The 18,850-nt window shown below is 38.1% G+C and overlaps 1 protein-coding gene across 2 annotated transcripts in view; it reads right to left on the reverse strand.

Annotated features, from left to right (window-relative positions):
• Nucleotides 1-1,942: 1,942 nt before the first annotated feature.
• Nucleotides 1,943-18,850, reverse strand: part of TTC5 (tetratricopeptide repeat domain 5) — a 39,640-nt gene continuing 22,732 nt past the window's right edge. Inside the window, exon 10 of one of the 2 annotated variants that reach the window (XM_078334437.1) lies at nucleotides 1,943-2,998. In XM_078334437.1, the coding sequence (XP_078190563.1) occupies nucleotides 2,936-2,998 (63 nt within the window). In that variant the 3' untranslated portion in view covers nucleotides 1,943-2,935. The remainder of the gene's footprint in view (nucleotides 2,999-18,850) is intronic. The other variant, XM_035259953.3, reaches the window with a different exon arrangement.

Here is an 18,850-nt window from a genome sequence, read left to right on the forward strand (position 1 = left end):
ACTATACTAGTTGTGTCACCTTGGACAAGTTGCTTAAATACTATGAACTTCATCTGTAAAATGGGGTAATAATAACACCTTAGAGTTGTTGGTTTGTTATGACTTAATACTTATAAAGCACTTAGAACTGTGTCTGACAAACAGTAAAGTTTAATAAACATCAGCTTAAAAGAAACAATTTAACTCAGTAAAATATCATGGCAGCTTTCAAAATCAGCTCATGTAATTTTTCTATTTAACAGATACATTATGTTCTGTTATATGAATGTTTCATAATTTATTCATTACTCGATACTATATTGTATCTAATATTTTATAATTAAAAGAATGCTACAATTAATATCTTTGAATATGGCCTCATACATCCACATTGATATTCCATAAGTTGAATATATGGAATAATTTATAGAATGTAGGAAATGTGCATTTTTAATTTGGCTAAATACTGGTAAATTTAGATGCCCTAAATATTGTGGGACAAATGGTGGTGAGGCAAGTAGATATCCATATGCAAAAGAAATAAGTTGGATACCTATCTTACACCATTTACAAACATTAACTCAAAATGAATCAAAAATCTAAATGCAAAAGCTAAAACTACAAAACCCTTCACAACCTTGGATTAGGCATAAATGCCTTAGAAGTGATACATAAAGCACAAGCAACTAAGGAAAATTTGGGCAAGTTGGACCTTATCAAAATAACAATTTTTGTGCTTCAAAGGATACTATCAAGAAAATGAAATGACAACTGCTATGGCTTGAAGGTTTGTGTCCCCTCCCAAAGTCTTATGTTGAAATACTAACCCACAGGGCAATAGTGCTGGGAGGTGGGGCCCTTGAAATTTGATTAAGTCATGAGCGTGGAACCCTCATGAACGGGATTAGTGCCATTATAAAATAGGCCAAGGGAGCTCATTTGCTCCTTCAACCACGTGAAGACACAGCAAGGAAACACCATTTATGACCTAAGTAATGGGCCTTCATTAGGCACAAAATCTGTTGGTGCATTGATCTAGCACTTCCCCAACTCCAGAACTGTCAAAAATAAATTTATGTTGTCTATAAATTACCCAATTTATGGTATTTTCTTATAGCAAACTGAACAAACAGTTTTTTAGCCCCTAACATTTAGAGACCAAAAGCAGGTTAGTAGTTTCCAAGGACTAGAAGGAGAGGATGAGAAAGGACTACTGCTAATGGGTACTCAGTTTCTTTAGGGGTGATAAAAATGTTCTGGAAATAGATAGTGGTGATAGTTGTACAACCTTATGAATATACTAAGAATTACTGAAATACATACTGTAAAAGAGTATTTCTTCATCAGGGAAATGCAGATCAAAACCATAATAAGATATTACCTCACATATGTTAGCATGGCTACTACCAAAAAGACCAAAGATAACCAATGTTGGCAAGGATGGGAGTAAAGGGAACCCTCAAATACTGTTAGTGGGAATGTAAATTAGCACAGCCAGTGTAGAAAACATTATGGAAATTCTTCAAGGAATTAAAAAGAGAACTACCATATAATCCAGCAATTCCACTTCTGGGTATGTATCCAAAAGAACTGAAATCAAGGCCAGGTGCAGTGGCTCACATCTGTAATCCAGCACTTTGGGAGGCCGAGGCAGGCAGATCATGAGGTCCGGAGTTCAAGACCAGCCTGACCAACATAGTGAAACCCTGTCTCTATGAAAAATACAAAAATTAGCCTCGTGCGGTGGCATGCGCCTCTAGTCCCAGCTACTCGGGAGGCTGAGGCAGGAGAATTGCTTGAACCTAGGAGGTGGAGGTTGTAGTGAGCTGAGACTACGCCACTGCACTCCAGCCTGGGTGACAGAGACTCTATCTAAAAAAAAAAATAGAAATCAGGATCTCGAAGAGATATCTGCACACCCATGTTCATTTCAGCCTTATTCACAATGGCCAAAACACAGAAACAATCCAAATGTTTATTGATGAATGAATGGATTTTTTTTAATGTGGTAAACACACACAATGGAATAGTATTCAACATTATAAAGGAAAGAAATTTTGCCATGTGCAACAACACAAATGAATCTGGAGGACATTATGCTACGTGAAATAAGCCAGATACAGGACAAATAGAACATAAATGACGAAAGCAAAATAGTTAAATTCATAGAAGCAGAGACTGGAATGGTACTTGCCTGGATTAACAGGAGGGCAAAACACAGAAGTATTACTCAAAGGGTACAAAGTTTCTGTCATACAAGGTAAGTCCCTAGAAATCTACTAGACAGCACAGTGCTTACAGTTAATGATATTGCTTCATATACTTAAAATTTTGCCAAGAGGATAGATCTTATGTTAAATGTTTTTATCACAAAATAATAATAATGATTAATAATAAGTGGTTGGGAAGAAACTTTTGAAGGTGATGGATATGTTTATGGCCTAGATTAATGGCAATGATTTCACGGATGTATACTTCTCTCCAAAGATATCAAGTTGTATATATTATATACCTACAAATGTTTGCATGTCAATCATATCTCAATAAAGTGTTTTTTGTTTATCTTTGTTCTCCAAATAAATCCGGAAGAAAAATCTTAGCTCCGCGAATTTTCTGCTGTAGGACAGAACCTGGTCTTACCTATCTACATGTGCTCTACTGACCTCTAATGGCCATTATGCTTCCATGGTATGCCTAAGCATGCAACAGGAAAAACCTGAACCCATCCAAAAGTAATATGAAAAGAAATATAGACCAGGTATGACAGCTCCTGCCTGTAATTCCAGCACTTTGGGAGACTGAGGCAGGAGGATTACTTGAACCCAGAAGTTGAGACCAGCCTAAGCAATATATTGAGACCCCATCTCTGAAAACACACACACACACACACACACACACACACGTAGTCCTAGCTATTTGAGAGGCTGAGGTGGGAGGATCACATCAATCCGGGAGCTTAAGGCCTGCAGTAAGCTGTGATGACACCACTGCACTCCAATCTGGGCAACAGAGCAAGATCCTGTCTCAAGAAAGAAAAAAAAAAAAAGAACAGAATATATTGGTTAATAGAATTTTCTAGTTAACTGCTGACCCAAAAAAAACCTTTGATATTGAGTATCAAAACATTCCAGGCTAGGTACAGTGGCTTTTACCTGTAATCAGAGAAGGGAGGATTATTTGAGGCGAGGAGTCAGAGACTCCTGTCTTTAAAAAAAAAAAAATCAGCCAGGCATGGTGGCATGTGCTATCCATTCCAGCTACTTGGGAGGCTGAAGTGGGAGGATCCTTAACACTGGGAGGTTGAGGCTTCAATGAGTTGTGATTATGCTACTGCACTCCAAACATACCATCCCCCCTAAGCAAGCATCTCTCTTTTTTTTTTTTAAGGAACTAGAAATCCAACAGAAGTGTTTTATTAAAAGGCTAGACTAATACAGTTTTATCCTCAATTATACATTTTTCTATAAAACAGGAAAGTATAAACATCAAATATATGGAAAACTACATTTAAAATTTTAATCTAAACACTTAAGGAGAATTAGGCACTATATTCACTAAACAGAATTTTAATCTTTCTTGCATTGGCTTTTCATGGGTTTAAATAAGAAAATAATTATTTTCACTTTCTCACTTTGACATAATAACCCCACAAAACAGCCTGGCATAAAAATACTGACTTGCTGGCAAGTGCTGACTTGATAGCAAGAGACCCAGACTTAAGCCTAGGCTTACCACTTACCAGCTGTATGACCTTATTTATCTTCAAACCATCATACTGCTATATCCAATACAAGAGAAGGTGTTTCATAAACACTTATGACTTTAGGAACTGAGAACTAGTGAAGTAAAGGTCTCCTCTCTGCCTGCCAACTTACGAGTGGTGCTACAGCAATAGGCAAATAAATAAAAGGCAGGGTATAGTTCTTCCTCCCAATTGTTTAACCATCTAGCAGGACAAAGAGAAAATGACCACACCAGAAAAGGAGCACAAAAAGAAGCAAAACTGGAGAACATGAAAAGGATAGTGGGCATATTTACTCACTGGGATTCCATAGATCCCAGGAAGCATTGCTTTTTCTCTATCCACACTGGTCAACTTTGTACTCTCCCATTCAGTGGGACCATGCTCTAAAATCCTAACACCCTGGATCTATTCTATATTTATCTGCTGAGATTCTGGTGTAACTTCCTCTATAGCCATCCTGCCTGAGCAAAGATAAACAGGACCATGAAGCCTTTTTTGTTTGTTTGTTTACCCTCTCTATTGATATAAATGTGTAACTGCATGGAAAATGTGAGAATCTGATCTTTAAAATCTAAAGTAAGCAGGTCTAGGAAAATATGTGTTTAGAGAATTATAATCAACAACAGAATAATGTTTTTTCATTCAACATTTATCATATACTATAAATTGACACTAGAGTTAGAAACACATTTTAGAAAGATACATTTTCTATCTAGAAAACACAACAGTATCGAACGATTCAAGATGGCTGATCACTAACATCTCAGGATTGCAGCTCCCAGTGAAAGCGCAGAAAACGAGAGGATGCCACACTTTCAGACAAATTGTGGTCGCTCACAGAGCAGAAGATTCCCAGTGGAGGAGCTGCACGGGTCACCAGCGTGACTCTTGTGACCGGCGCAGCGGTTTTGCCAGCACCTCGGCGTGGCAGCTCTCGGTGCAGAGTAAACAGGACTGGTTCCCCTTCTGACCAAGGTTTGGAGGAGCCACACGGTCGCTAGCGCGACTCTTATGGCCAGCGCAGCAGTTGTGCCAGCACCTCGGTGCGGCAGCTCTTGGTGCAGAGTAAACAGGACTGGTTCCCCTTCTGACTGAGGTTTGGAGCTCCAGGAAGGCAGAGTCAACTATTACGGACTCAAGAAGGAAGCCAGACTGGAGATTCCCGGGCAGAAAAGCACCATCACTCTTAACACCACTGTTTTGGCTGGTGCAGTGGGTTGCTCATATTTCGGCCCTGGGAATTACAACTTGGACGTCCACTCAGAGACCTAATTTGAAAGTTGGTAATTACAAAGACGATAGGTGGATAAATTTACAATGATGGAAAGAAGCCAGCGTAAAAAGGCTGAGAATACTCAAAATCAGAATGCCTGTCCCTCTAAAGAGGGTCACAGTTCCTCATCAACAAGGGAACAAGGCTAGATGGAGAACAAGCGCATCCCATTAACAGAATCAGGCTTCAGAAGATGGATAATAAGAAACTTCTGTGACTTAAAAGAACATGTTGTAGCCCAATGTAAAGAAACTAAGAACTTTGAAAAAAGGTTTGATGAAATCCTAATGAGAATAGACAACCTAGAGAGGAATATAAGTGAATTAATGGAACTGAAGAATAAAATACAATACAGGAACTCCGAGAAGTATGCACAGGTTTAAACACTCAAATTGTTCAAGCAGAAGAAAGGATATCAGAAGTCCAAGTCCAACTTAATGAAATAAAACGAGAAGACAAGATTAGGGAAAAAAGGATAAAAAGGAATGAGCAAAGTCTCCAAGAAATGTGGGACTATGTGAAAAGACCAAATTTACGTTTGATAGGTGTACCTGAATGTGACAGAGAGAATGAATCCAAGCTGGAAAATATTCTTCAGGATATTATTCTGGAAAATTTTCCTAAACTAGCAAAGCAGGACAATATTCAACCCCAGGTAATACAGAGAACACCACAAAGATATTCCTCAAGAAGAGCAACCCCAAGGCACATAATTGTTAGATTCACCAGGGTTGAAACAAAGGAAAAATACTAAGGGCAGCCAGAGAGAAAGGTCAGGTTACCCACAAAGGGAAGACTATCAGACTTACAGCAGATCTCTCAGCAGAAACTCTACAAGCCAGAAGAGAGTGGGGGCCAATATTCAACATCCTTAAAGAACAGAACTTTCAGCCCAGAATTTCATATCCAGCCAAACTAAGCTTCACAACTGAAGGAAAAATAAAATCTTTTATGAACAAGCAAGTACTCAGAGATTTTTATTACCACCAGGCCTGCTTTACAAGAGCTTCTGAAAGAAGCATTACACATAGAAAGAAACAACCAGTATTAGCCTTTCTAAAAATATACCAAAAAGTAAACAGCATTAACATAAAGAAGAAGTTACATCAACGAATGGATAAAACAGCCAGTTAACATCAAATGGCAGTAATGCTAAATTTAAATCAACTAAATCCCCCAATCAAAAGATACAGCCAAAACCCAAAGGCATGTTACATCCAGACCTGATTCACATGCAAGGATACACAAAGACTCAAAACAAAGGGATGGAGGAAGATTTACCAACCAAATGGAGAGCAAAAATAAATAAATAAATAAAAAGCAGGAGTTTCAATTCTCATATCTGATAAAATAAATTTTAAAGCAACAAAGATATAGTGGTAAAAGGATCAATGCAACAACAAGAGCTAATGATCCTAACACCCAGATACATAGAGACTTAGACTCAATGAGACAGAAAATTCATAAGGATATCCAGGACTCGAACTCAGATCTGGGACAAGTAAACTTAATAAATATTTATAGAGCTCTCCACTTTAAATACACAAAACATACATTCTTGTCAATACCATATCACACCTACTCATAGGTTTAAATGAAACATTGATTGGCCATTATTAATACCCATTTTTTTTAGAATAAAGCAACATTTCCGTTCTCTCTCCCTCTTTTTCTTCCTCTTTCTTCCTCTCCTTCACTCCTTTTTTTCTTTCCTTCTCTCAAAAAAAAAGAAAACACAATAGTATCTTAGAAGATATTTATAATTTACAAATAACTTATACATTACATAATAAAAATGTATACATATGATTGCTTTATCCAGAACACAGTTTCCAATAAACACTTAGAAAACTACATATAGACTGAGATTTCATGTCTTTCTTGATTTTGTAAGCAAGTTGATCTATGGGCTAAAAACTACCCTATCATCCAGTAAAAAGATGACAATTCAACCTTCAACAAGTGTTTTCCAACCTGGACCTTAACCGTGACCTGGGCAGAAAGTGTTGGTAATAAAGCACTCAAAGTCAAACCTACTGCATTGCTTCTGCAAGAACAGACTAGACTGGGTACCAAGAAAATTTTCTTTAATATTATCCATTTGTGAAAACAAAGGTTACAGGCTAGGCACAGTGGCCTACACTTATTATCACAGCACTTTGAGAGGTCGAGGCAGGAGGATCACTTGAGCCCAAGAGTTTGAGGCCAGCCTGGGCAACAGAGTGAGACCTCATTTCTACTAAGAATTTTTAAAACTTAGCCAGGCATGGTGGCACATGCCTGTAGTCCCAGCTATGTGGAAGGCTGTAGTAGGAAGATTGCTTAAGACCAGGAGTTTGTGGGTGCAGTGAGCTATGATCATTCCACTGAACTCTAACCTGAGTAACAGAGCGAGACCCTGTGCCCTCACCCCTCAAAAAAAGAGGTTACACAAATATACTTTGGTATGCTATAGATATATTTTCCCTCTACTGTAGCTTTAAAATCATTCTAAAATTATTTTTAAATGTCCATTTTGAAATGTAATCCAAGGAGCAAAGACTCAACATGAAAAGGCTACATACTCTAATTCCAATCTTACGATATTCTGAAAAAGGGAAAATTATAGAGACAGTAAAAAAAAAAAAATAGTGGTTTCTAGCAAGGAAGGCCTGGGAGGCATAAGAAAAAAAATTGTTATTAAAAAATGAAAAAAGGGCCGGGCGCAGTGGCTCACGCCTTGTAATCCCAGCACTTTGGGAGGCTGAGGTGGGTGGATCACGAGGTCAAGAGATCGAGACCATCCTGGTCAACGTGGTGAAACCCTGTCTCTACTAAAAATACAAAAAAAAAAATTCGCTGGGCATGGTGGCACGTGCCTGTAATCCCAGCTACTCAGGAGGCTGAGGCAGGAAAAGCCTGAACCCAGGAGGCAGAGGTTGTGGTGAGCCGAGATCACGCTATTGCACTCCAGCCTGGGTAGCAAGAGCGAAACTCCGTCTCAAAAAATAAAAAATAAAAATGAAAAAAGAAAGTGGTTTTCAGGGGTGAAGGAGGAGAGGATACAAGGACAGACAGGTAGAACACACAGGAGTTTACAGGCAATGAAACTATTCTGTATGATAGTTTAATAAATACATGTCAGTATACATTTGTCAAAACCTATAAAATGGATACCACCAAGAGTAAACCCTAATGTAAACTATGGACTTGGAATGATAATGATGTGTCACTGTAGGTTCATCAATTATAGGAAGGGTACACTCTGGGATGGGATATTGATAGAGGGAAAGGTTGGGCATGAGGCAGGTGAAGTGGTATATAGAAACCCTCCATACTTTCCATTCAATATTGCTGTGAACTTGAAAATGCTTTAAAAGACAAAGTCTATTTTTTAAATAATTTTTTTAAATGTAACCCAATAATAATATTGGCCAAAACTGCACAACTAGATTCACTTTCCTTGGGACAATGACAAAAATAAGCAGACAAGATAAGTTTTCCATAAGGCTTTTTGCTAATAGGGATGCAGAATGTGGACCAAAATGTTGAGGCTCCCATTCCTCAAATGATGTGCTTTTTCATCTACTCATTTCTCCCATCATTCACCACCCCAGCTTTGGACACATGAGCCAGATACCTAATCTTTTCCCTTCTCTGCCAGCACAAACAAAAAGGTTCATGCTGAACACAATAGTTGGCAAAGTCTAGAAGACACTGGCATTATTAAAGCTGCCTCTGCAGAGGCAATGCCCAAAGGAACCCTATTCTCCCAGGCCTAATCCAAAGGCAAAGTTGTTTCAACAGATAAGAAAAGAAAGTTGAAGCAGAGTCACAACAGAACCTGGGGTCCCCGAGTGCTCTCTGCAGCAGCTCTGCATTGGTTGATTAGCAGGAGTTGCCGAGCCCTGGGAGTCAATTAAAGGAGGAAGTCAGGGTGAGGGAGGGAGAAGCAATCCCATCAACTTCCAATTAAAAGTGAGTGGGTCCCACAGCACAGAGGGACAGTGACTCAAACTGTTGCATCAGCCAAGTTCCAATACTAACTCCCTGAACGTGAGGAAGGAGCAAAGGGAAGGAGTGAAGGAGGAAGGTGAGGTGTCTCACACTGGCAAGCTTCCACTTCCTATCCCAAGCTAATAGATAGATCTCTTCATTAGCCATGAAGAAAATCCCAACACAATGTAAGAGGAGTTAGCCAGGGGGCTACTGAAACACAGCCCAGCTACCAATTCAGAATCACTCTTGTCAAGTCACATCCCCTGTGACTCATTGTCTTTTGTGTAGAACAATAAAACTTCCATGACTAACCTCTCCTCCATCTCACACTTATACCTGATGATTTTCATAACACTACTTGATTGATTTCTACATGTTCATAAATACTACTTGATTGATTTCTACAAAATCACTGTGAGTTTTTCCAGGTCTGTATAAATATTTTCATCTAGGAATTGAAAGAAGAAGTTAATAGTGAAGTTCAAGAGATTTGCCTAAAATCACACAGGCAGTGTTATTTGTATATTTTTAAGTAATATACTACTATGCTTATATAGATAGAACATCTCTGGAGGAAAACAAGAAAATGGAGTAGTTACCCCAGTAAGGGAAGTAGAGGTCAGGGGTGAAAGGGAGTTTCTAAAGTTATTAAAAACTGGGAAGTAGAGGTCGAGTAAAAGGGAGTTTTTAACAACTTTTTAATTTTACAACATTGTATATATAACTTCCTGAAATAAATGAAAAGGAAAGTTACAATTAGGAAAAAGAAAACTATAACTAGTTCTCTTTCCCACTGTATGGCACCATCTCCTATGGGGTTGGTAAGGAGTAAGAACAGTTTTCTTTTTCCTGTATCTTCCCATGTGTGTCCCATTCCATTACCTCCCTATCCACATATACATGCAAAATTTTCTATGAGAACTTTCCTATTTGCCTGCTCTATGCAAACTTGCCAGGAGCTGGGAGTGTGCTGAGAAAACCAACCAAGTCCTAGGAAAATTTAAAATGTGACTCTGACTTATACAGAGACTAATCCTAACAACATAATTTTCATTTTGAAATTAAAAATAGCATCTTTGTCCAAATATCTTCTTTAAATAGATAAATAAACTAACTCTTCAGCATAAAAGATCAAGATTAGAAAGAATGAAAGCAACAAACCTGCCAGTACCAGGCACTGTGGTTCCCTAGTACTCAACAGGCTGATGGGTCACTGACAGACGAGGAGGAACAATCTGTCCTGGATATCACTAAAGAAGATTCTTGGTTTGATGGAGACACAGGTTCCCACAAAAAGAAAAATGAGAGGATGTTATGGGCATATATTATAAATAGTTTAGAGGAGCAAATTTGAAAATGTAAATGAAATGGATAAATTACTATAAAAATACAAAATATTAAAACTGAATCAAGAGAAAAATTGAATAATTCAAACCGATAAACACCAAAGAATTTAAATCAGTAGTTAAGCTTTCTATTTTAAAAAAAAAAAAGTGTGGTGCTGATGATTTTCCAGGTAAATTGTACCAAAAAAAAGATAAACCAATTTTATATAAATTCTTAAAATAATCACACAGAGGAAACACTATTTACTCATTGTATATGGCGAGCTTACATTTGATATAAAAACCAAACTAGAATACATTAAGAAATAAAAACTAAACTCACTTGTCACCCACAGACACAGAAACCTAATTGAACAAATACAGCAATGTATAAGAATATATATATCCTAGGCCAGACACAGTGGCTCACACCTGTAACTCCAGCACTTTGGGAGGCTGAGGCAGGAGAATTACTTGAGGTCAGTGTTTCAAGACCAGCCTGGGCAACAATGGCACGAAACCCCATCTCTATTAAAAATACAAAAATTAGCCAGGCATGGGGGCGCATGGCTGTAATCCCAGCTACTTGGGAGGCTAGGGCAGGAAAATCACTTTAACCTGTGAGGTAGAGGTTGTAGTGAGCCAAAATCGTGCCACTGAATTCCAGCCTGGCAGCAGAGAGCGATCCTATCTCAAAAAAACAAGAATATATGTACACATATATATGTGTGTGTGTGTATATATATATATATATATCTTGACCAAGTAAACTTTGTACCAAGAATACAAATTTGATTTATTGATTGAAAGTTGAGTACTCTAATTCACCACATTGACAGGTTAAAGAACAGAAGACAATCATTTGCTATTTCAATAAATACAGAAAAAAAGCAATAGATAGAAAAAGATAAATTAGAAAAATTTAAAACATTTGATAAAAGCTCATAACAAACAGTGTCTAAGAGCAATTATAGTGTACCTACGCAACTGTCTTGCATGCTCTGCTCATGTACCCCAAAACCTATAATCCAATAAAAATAAATAAATAAATAAAATAAAAAATAAAAAAAATAAATAAAAAAACCCTGCAACAAACATCTTATTTGACAAGAAAATGTTGAAAGTATTTTCTTTAAGTACAGAAACAAGACAAGAATGCCTGCTATCACCGTTTCTATTAAGCATACTAGAGGTCCTAAGTAGTGCAGGAAAAAAAAAAAAAAACTAAACAGAAGCTAAAGGATTGCAGAAGACCCCAAATGGTCCTTATTTGTATACAGAACACCCAAAGGAATCATCAAATTATTAGAATGAAAAAGTTCTAAAAAGGCCATAGCTGCAAAAAATAAATGAATACTAATTGTGTTTCTATTCCAAAGCACAGTTAGAAAATTTAATTCTTAAAAATGATACTATTTATGATGGCAGAAAAGAACTATAAAAAGGCTAGGAATAAATTTAATAAAAGTTATAAACAAACTTTCTGGAGAAAGTATACAATTATATCAAAAGACTAAACCAGAAAGAAATAGAAATCCTAAACTTAACAATAAAAAGTAGTAAAAGTGAATCAATAATAAAAATCTCCCAACAACTAATAATCCCAGAACTAGATGAATTCACAGCTCAATTCTACCTAATGTACACTCCTACTGAAACTGCTCCAAAAAATCAAGCAGGAGAAAATCTTCCCTAATTCATTCTATGGAGTCAGTATCTCAATACTAAAGCCAGGCAAGCATACAACTAAAAAACAAAACTACAGACCAATTATCTCTGCTGAACATAGATACAAAAATCCTCAGCAAAATACTAGCAAACCAAATCCAACAGTACATCAAAAAGATAATACACCATAATCAAGTTCTATTCCAGAAATGCAAGGATGGTTCAACATACATAAATCAATAAATGTGATTCATCACATAGACAGATTTAAAAAACAAAAACCCTATGATCATCTCAACAAATGCAGAAAAGAATTTGATAAACTTCAGCATCCTTTCATGATAAAAACCCTCAACACACTAGACATAGAAGAAACACATCTCAAAATAATAAAGGACATTTTTACCAAACACAGCCAATATTATACTGAATGAGGAAAAGTTGAAAGCAATCCATCTAAGAACTTGAATAAGACAAGGATGCCAACTTCCCCCACTCCTATTCAACATAGTATTAGATGTCCTAGCCAGAGGAATCAGGCAAAAGAAAGAAAGAAAAGGCATCTGTGTTAGGCTGTTCTTACATTGCTGTAAAGAAATACCAGAGACTGGGTAATTTATAAACAAGAGTTTACTTCACTCTTAGTTCTGCAGAGTGTACATGGCTCGAGCATCTGCTTCTGGTGAAGGCCTCAAAAACTTTACAATCATGGCTGAAGGTAAAGCAGAAGCAGAACATGTTACGTGGTGAGAGTGAGAGCAAGAGAGAAGAGGAGCTGTCACACTCTCTTAAACAGTCAGATTTCATGAGAACTCACTATCTCAAGGAAAGCACCAAGTTACTCATGAGAGATCTGCCCCCATGACCCAAACACATCCCACCAGGCCCCACCTACAACAATGGGGATTACATTTCAATATGAGATGTGGTTGGGACAAATGTCAAAACTGTATCTTTCCACCCCTGGTGCCTGAAATCTAATATCCTTCTCACATTCCAAAACATAATCATCCCGTTCCAATAGTGCCCAAAAGTCTTAACTTATTCTGGCATCAAACCCAAAGTTCTAAATCTCACCTGAGACTCATCTCCTTCCACCTATGAGCCTGTAAAATCAAAGCAAATTATTTAATTCCAAAATACAATGGTAGTACAGGCATTGGGTAAACATTGCCATTCCAAAAGGGAGAAATTGGCCAAAAGAAGCGGGTAATAGGTCCCACACAAGTCTGAAACCCAGCAGAACAGTCATCAAATCTTAAAGCTCCAAAATAATCTCCTTTGACTCCACGTCCCATATCCAGGGCACACTGATGCAAAAGGTTGGTCCCCAAGCTCTGGCAGCTCTGCCCCTGTGGTTTTGCAAGGTACAGCCCGCGTGGCTACTCCCACAGGTTGCAGTTGAGTGTCTGTGACTTTTTCAGAAGCAGGGAACAAGCTGCTGATGCATCTATCATTTTGGTATCTGGAGGGAAGTGCCCTGGTAGGGACTCAGTGTTGGGGTTCCAAACCCACATTTACCCTCCTCACCACCCTACCAGAGGTTTTCCATGAGGGCTCCACCTCTGCAGCAGACTTCTGCCTAGGCACCCAGGCTGTCTCACACATCCTTTGAAATCTAGGGGGAAGCTGCCAAGCCCCCTTCCCTCTTGCAGTCCATGCGCCCACAGACTTAACACCACATGGAAGCCACCAAGACTTATGGCAGCTTACACTGTTCAGAGCAGCAGCATGAGCAGTATTTGGGGACTTTGAGCCAAGGCTGGAGCCAAAGCAGCCAGGAAGTGGAGAGTAATGTCACAAAGCTGCACAGGGTAGCCGTACTCTGGGACTAGTCCACAAAGCCATTCTTTCTTCCTAGGCTTCTACCTATGATAGGTGAGGCTACCTCAGAGATTTCTGAAACGCCTTCAAGGCCATTTTTCCCCCATTGTTTTGGATATTAGCACCCGACTCCCTTTTGTTCATGCTAATCTCTCTAGCAAGTGCTTGCTTTACAACCTGCTTGGATTCCATCTCTGTCATATGGCCAGGCTGCAAATTTTTCAAACTTTTACACTCTGCTTCCCTTTTAAATATAAGTTCCAACTGTAAGTAATTTTGCTCCCACATCTGATCATAGGCTATTAAAAGCAGCCAGGCCATATCTTGAACGATTGCTGCTTAGAAATTTCATTCACTGAATACCCTAAGTTATCACTCTTAATTTCAAACTTCCACAGATCCCTATGGCATGAACATAATGCAGCCAAGTTCTTTGCTAGGGTGTAACATAGATGACCTTTACTCCAGTTCCCAATAAATTCCCCATTTCCATCTGAGACTGATATAATTTGGCTGTGTCTCCACCCAAATCTCATCTTGAAGTTCCCGTAATCCAAATCTCATCTGTAGTTCCCATAATCACCACATATTATGGGAGGGACCAGGTAAATCATGGGGGCAGTTTTCTCCCTTTGCTGAATTCTTATTCTTACTGCCACCATGTGAAGAAGGATGTGTTTGTTTCCCCTTCTACCATGATTCTAAGTTTCCTGAGGCCTCCCCAGCCATGCTGAACTGTGAGTCAATTAAACCTCTTTTTTTTCTTTTTACAAATTATCCAGTCTTGGGTACCAGTATTTTGGTCACAACCATTGAACCAGTCTCTGAGAAGTTCCAAACTTTTCCTTATCTTCCTGTCTTCTGAGACCTCTAAACTCTTCCAACCTCTTCCCATTACCCAGTTGAAAGTTGCTTCCACATTTTCAGGTATCTTTATAGCAATGCCCCACTCCTGATATCAGTTTTCTGTCTTAGGCTGTTCTTGCATTGCTATAAAGAAATACCTGAAACTGGGTAATTTATAAAGAAAAGAGGTATAATTGGCTCACAGTTCTGAAGGCTGTACCAGCATGGCTCCAGCATCTGCTTCTGGTGAAGGCCTCAGAAACCTTACAATCATGGCAGAAAGTGAAGCGGTAGCAGTCATATCAAACAGCAAGAGCAGGAGCGGAGAGTGGTGGGGAGGTGCCGCACACTTTCAAACAATCAGAGTTCACGAAAACTCACTATGTTGAGGACAGCACCAAGCCATTCATAAGGGATCCATCCCCATGACACAAGCACCACCTCCCACCAGGCTCCACCTTTAACATTGAGAATTACATTTTGATATAACACTTGGAAGGAACAAGCAGCCAAACTATATCAGCATCCAAATTAGAAAACAAGAAGTCAAACTATTGGGCTGGTGCAAAACTAATTGCGGTTTTTGCCATTTGCCACAATTACTTTTGCACCAACCCAACATCTCTGTTCACTGGTGATGTAATCTTATACCTAAAACACCCCAAATACTTTTTTTAAAAAAACTCTTAGATGTGATAAATACAGCAAAGTTTCAGGGTATAAAATCAATACACAAAAATCAGTACCATTTTTATACACCAATAACAATCAAGCTGAGAACCAAACTATAAAAGTAATCCCATTTACAATAGCTAAAAAGAAATAAAATATCTGGGAATATATTTAACCAAGGAGGTGAAAGATCTTTACTACAAAACACTGATGAAAGAAACTGTAGATGACACAAACAAAGGGAAAAATATTCCATGAACTAGAAAAAAAAATCCTAAAATTCATATGGAACCAAAAAAAAAAGAGCTCAAATAGCCAAAGCAACTCTAAGCAAAAAGAACAAAGCAGGAGGCATTGCACTACCTGACCTCAAATTATATTTTAAAGCTATAGTAACCAAAACAGCATGGTACTAGTATAAAAATAGACACATGGATCAATGAAATAGAATAGAGAACCCAGAAATAAAGCCACACATCTACAGCCAACTGATCTTTGACAAAGTTGACAAAAATGTACATGAGAAAAAAGAACACCTTTTTCAATAAATGGTATTGGCAAAATTGGATTGCCATATACAGAAGAATGAAACTGTTTCCCTATCTCTCACTATATACAAAAACCAAATCAAGATGAATTGAAGACTTTAATGGAAGATCAGAAACTCTATAAATGCTAGAAGAAAATCCAGGGAAATCTATTCTGGACATTGGTCTAAAGAATTTATAACCAAGACCTCAAAAGCAGAAGCAACAAAAATAAAAATAGACAAGTGGGACTTAAATTAAAAAGCTCTTAGGTGGGTGAATCACAAGGTCAAGAGATCAAGACCATCCTGGTCAACATGGTGAAATGCCGTCTCTACTAAAAATACAAAAAATTAGCTGGGCATGCTGGCACGTGCCTGTAATCCCAGCTACTCAGAAGGCTGAGGCAGGAGAATTGCCTGAACCCAGGAGGCAGAGGTTGCAGTGAGTCGAGATCACGCCATTGCACTCCAGCCTGGGTAACAAGAGCGAAACTCTGTCTCAAAAAAAGAAAAGCTTCTGCACAGCAAAAGCAATAGTCAACCGAGTAAACAGATGACCTGTAGAATGGGAGAAAATATTTGTAAACTATGAATCTAACAGGGGACCAATATCCAGAATTTATAAGGAACTCGAGCAACTCAATAACAGAAAACAAAAAATTCCATTAAGGCTGGACACAATGGCTCATGCCTGTAATCCCAGCACTTTGGGAGTCCGAGGTGGCTGGATCACAAGGTCAAGACCATCCTGACCAACATGGTGAAACTTCATCTCTACTAAAAATATAAAAATTAGCCAGGCATTTGGCACACACCTGTAGTCTCAGCTACTCAGGAGGCTGAGGTGGAAGAATCACTTGAACCCAGGAGGCAGAGGTTGCAGTCAGCCGAGACTGCACCACTGTGCTCCAGCCTGGCAACAGTGCAAGACTCTGTTTCAAAAAAAAAAAGAAAAGAAAGAAAGAAAAAAGAAAATACCATTAAAAAATGGGCAAAGGAAATGAGTGTACATTTTTCAAAAGAAGACATATAAATGGCCAACAAGTGTATAAAAAAATGCCCAACTTCACAAATTATCAGAGAAATGCAAATTAAAGCCATAATGGGATATCATCTTACACCAGTCAGAATGGCTATTATCAAAAAATCAAAACCTGTTGGAGAAGATACAGAGAAAAGGGAACTCTTACACACTATTGGTGGGAATGGATATTAGTACAACCTTTATAGAAAACAGTATGGACATTTCTCCAAGAACTAAAAATAGACCTACCATTCAACCCAGCAATCCCACTACTGGTTATCTATCCAAAGGAAAAGAAATCATGATACCAAAAAGACACCTACACTCATGTCTCTCATAGCACTATTTATAATAGCAAAGATATAGAATCAACTTAAGTGTCCATCAATCAATGACTAGATAATGTGGGTGTGTGTGTATGTGTATGTATGTATATATGTATCTATATACATATACACAGTGGAATACTATTTGGCCATAAAAGAAGTGAAATCATACCTTTTTCAGCAACATGGATGGAACTGGTAACCATTATCCTAAGTGAAACAACTCAGAAAGTAAAATACAGCATGTTCTCACTTATATGTGGGAGTTAAATAATATGTACACATGAATACAGAGTATAGAATAATAGTCAATGGAGACTTGGAAGGGGTGGGAAAGTAATAGGGGGCTAAAGAATGAGAAATTACTTAATGGGTACAATGTACACTATTTGTGTGATGGCTACACCAAAAGCCCAGGCTTCACTGCTAAGCAATACATCCATGTAACAAAACTGCGCTTGTACTCCTCACAATTATACAAATGTTAAAAAAAGGAAACAAAAGAAAACTGGGTGGGAAATAATGCAGATCATTCCATTGTATTTAGGAAAATCAAAGAATTCAAATACATTTAACAATATCCAACTTCATTTTAGCAATCAAAATATGCAATGTTTCCATAGTTTGTTAGTTCTGCTAACAAAACACCTGATAGTGGATAATCGATTTTTTTTTTTATTATTTCTGATGGTTCTGCAGGCTGAGAGGCCCAAGATGAAGGTGCCAGCATTCAGTGTCTGGTGTCTTGCTACATCCTCACTTGGCAGAAGGCAGAAGGGCAAAAGGGTATGCACCTACTTTCTCATGCCATTTTAAAAGGATGCTACTGTCATCTCTGACAGCTCTGTCTTTATGACTTAATCACCTCCTGAAGGTCCCACCTCTTATCACATGGGTAATTAAGTTTTAACATATGATGTTTGGGGAATACTTCTGGACCATAGCAAATGCCAATTAATCATTTTTAATTTTTAAAATAATTTGAAATAATTTAAAATGTGTGGATATTTATCCCTTTCCCATATTCCTCAACTATTAAACTGTTTACCTTATTTGCTTTATAACCTTTTTTGCTTTATATATTATGGCATTTTATTCATTTTTTTTTTCCTAAAACATAAAAGGGGCAGGGATGGTGTCTACCCCTAAATTTCCCATTGGGGTTTTTCCCAAAGTAAAAATTTTCTCTACATAATCATGCTACCATTTAAGTCAAAAACCAATGTCAAAACATGACTGCCCAAGCCACAGATGCCCTTCGAATGTTCCATCATACGTGACAGTGTCTTCCCTTTCTGCTATAGGATCCCCACCCTGGAAAATGTGTTGCACTTGGGGGTCCTACCATTTTCTTCTTCTCCAATCTCAAACTGTTCTTCATCATTCCTTGTACTTCTCACCTTCAATATCCTACATGAAACTGAATGATCCCCTGCTGGATCTTTCTGTTAATTCTTCATGACCAGATTCAGTGATGTTCCCTTGGCAGGAAGAATACAGAAATGGTGCTGTGCCCTTAATGCCTCCCACCAAGGGTCACATTTGCTATCCCTCCCCGGTGATGTAACCATTAATGTCCTGGTCTGGTTGGTATCTGCCAGACCTATCCAGCTTTAATTTACACTTTTTACTTTATGTTGAACAGTATTTTGTGAAGAGAT

The sequence above is a fragment of the Callithrix jacchus genome, chromosome 8 (genome assembly GCF_049354715.1).
Source record: "Callithrix jacchus isolate 240 chromosome 8, calJac240_pri, whole genome shotgun sequence".
In the NCBI taxonomy this organism is placed as follows: domain Eukaryota; kingdom Metazoa; phylum Chordata; class Mammalia; order Primates; family Cebidae; genus Callithrix; species Callithrix jacchus.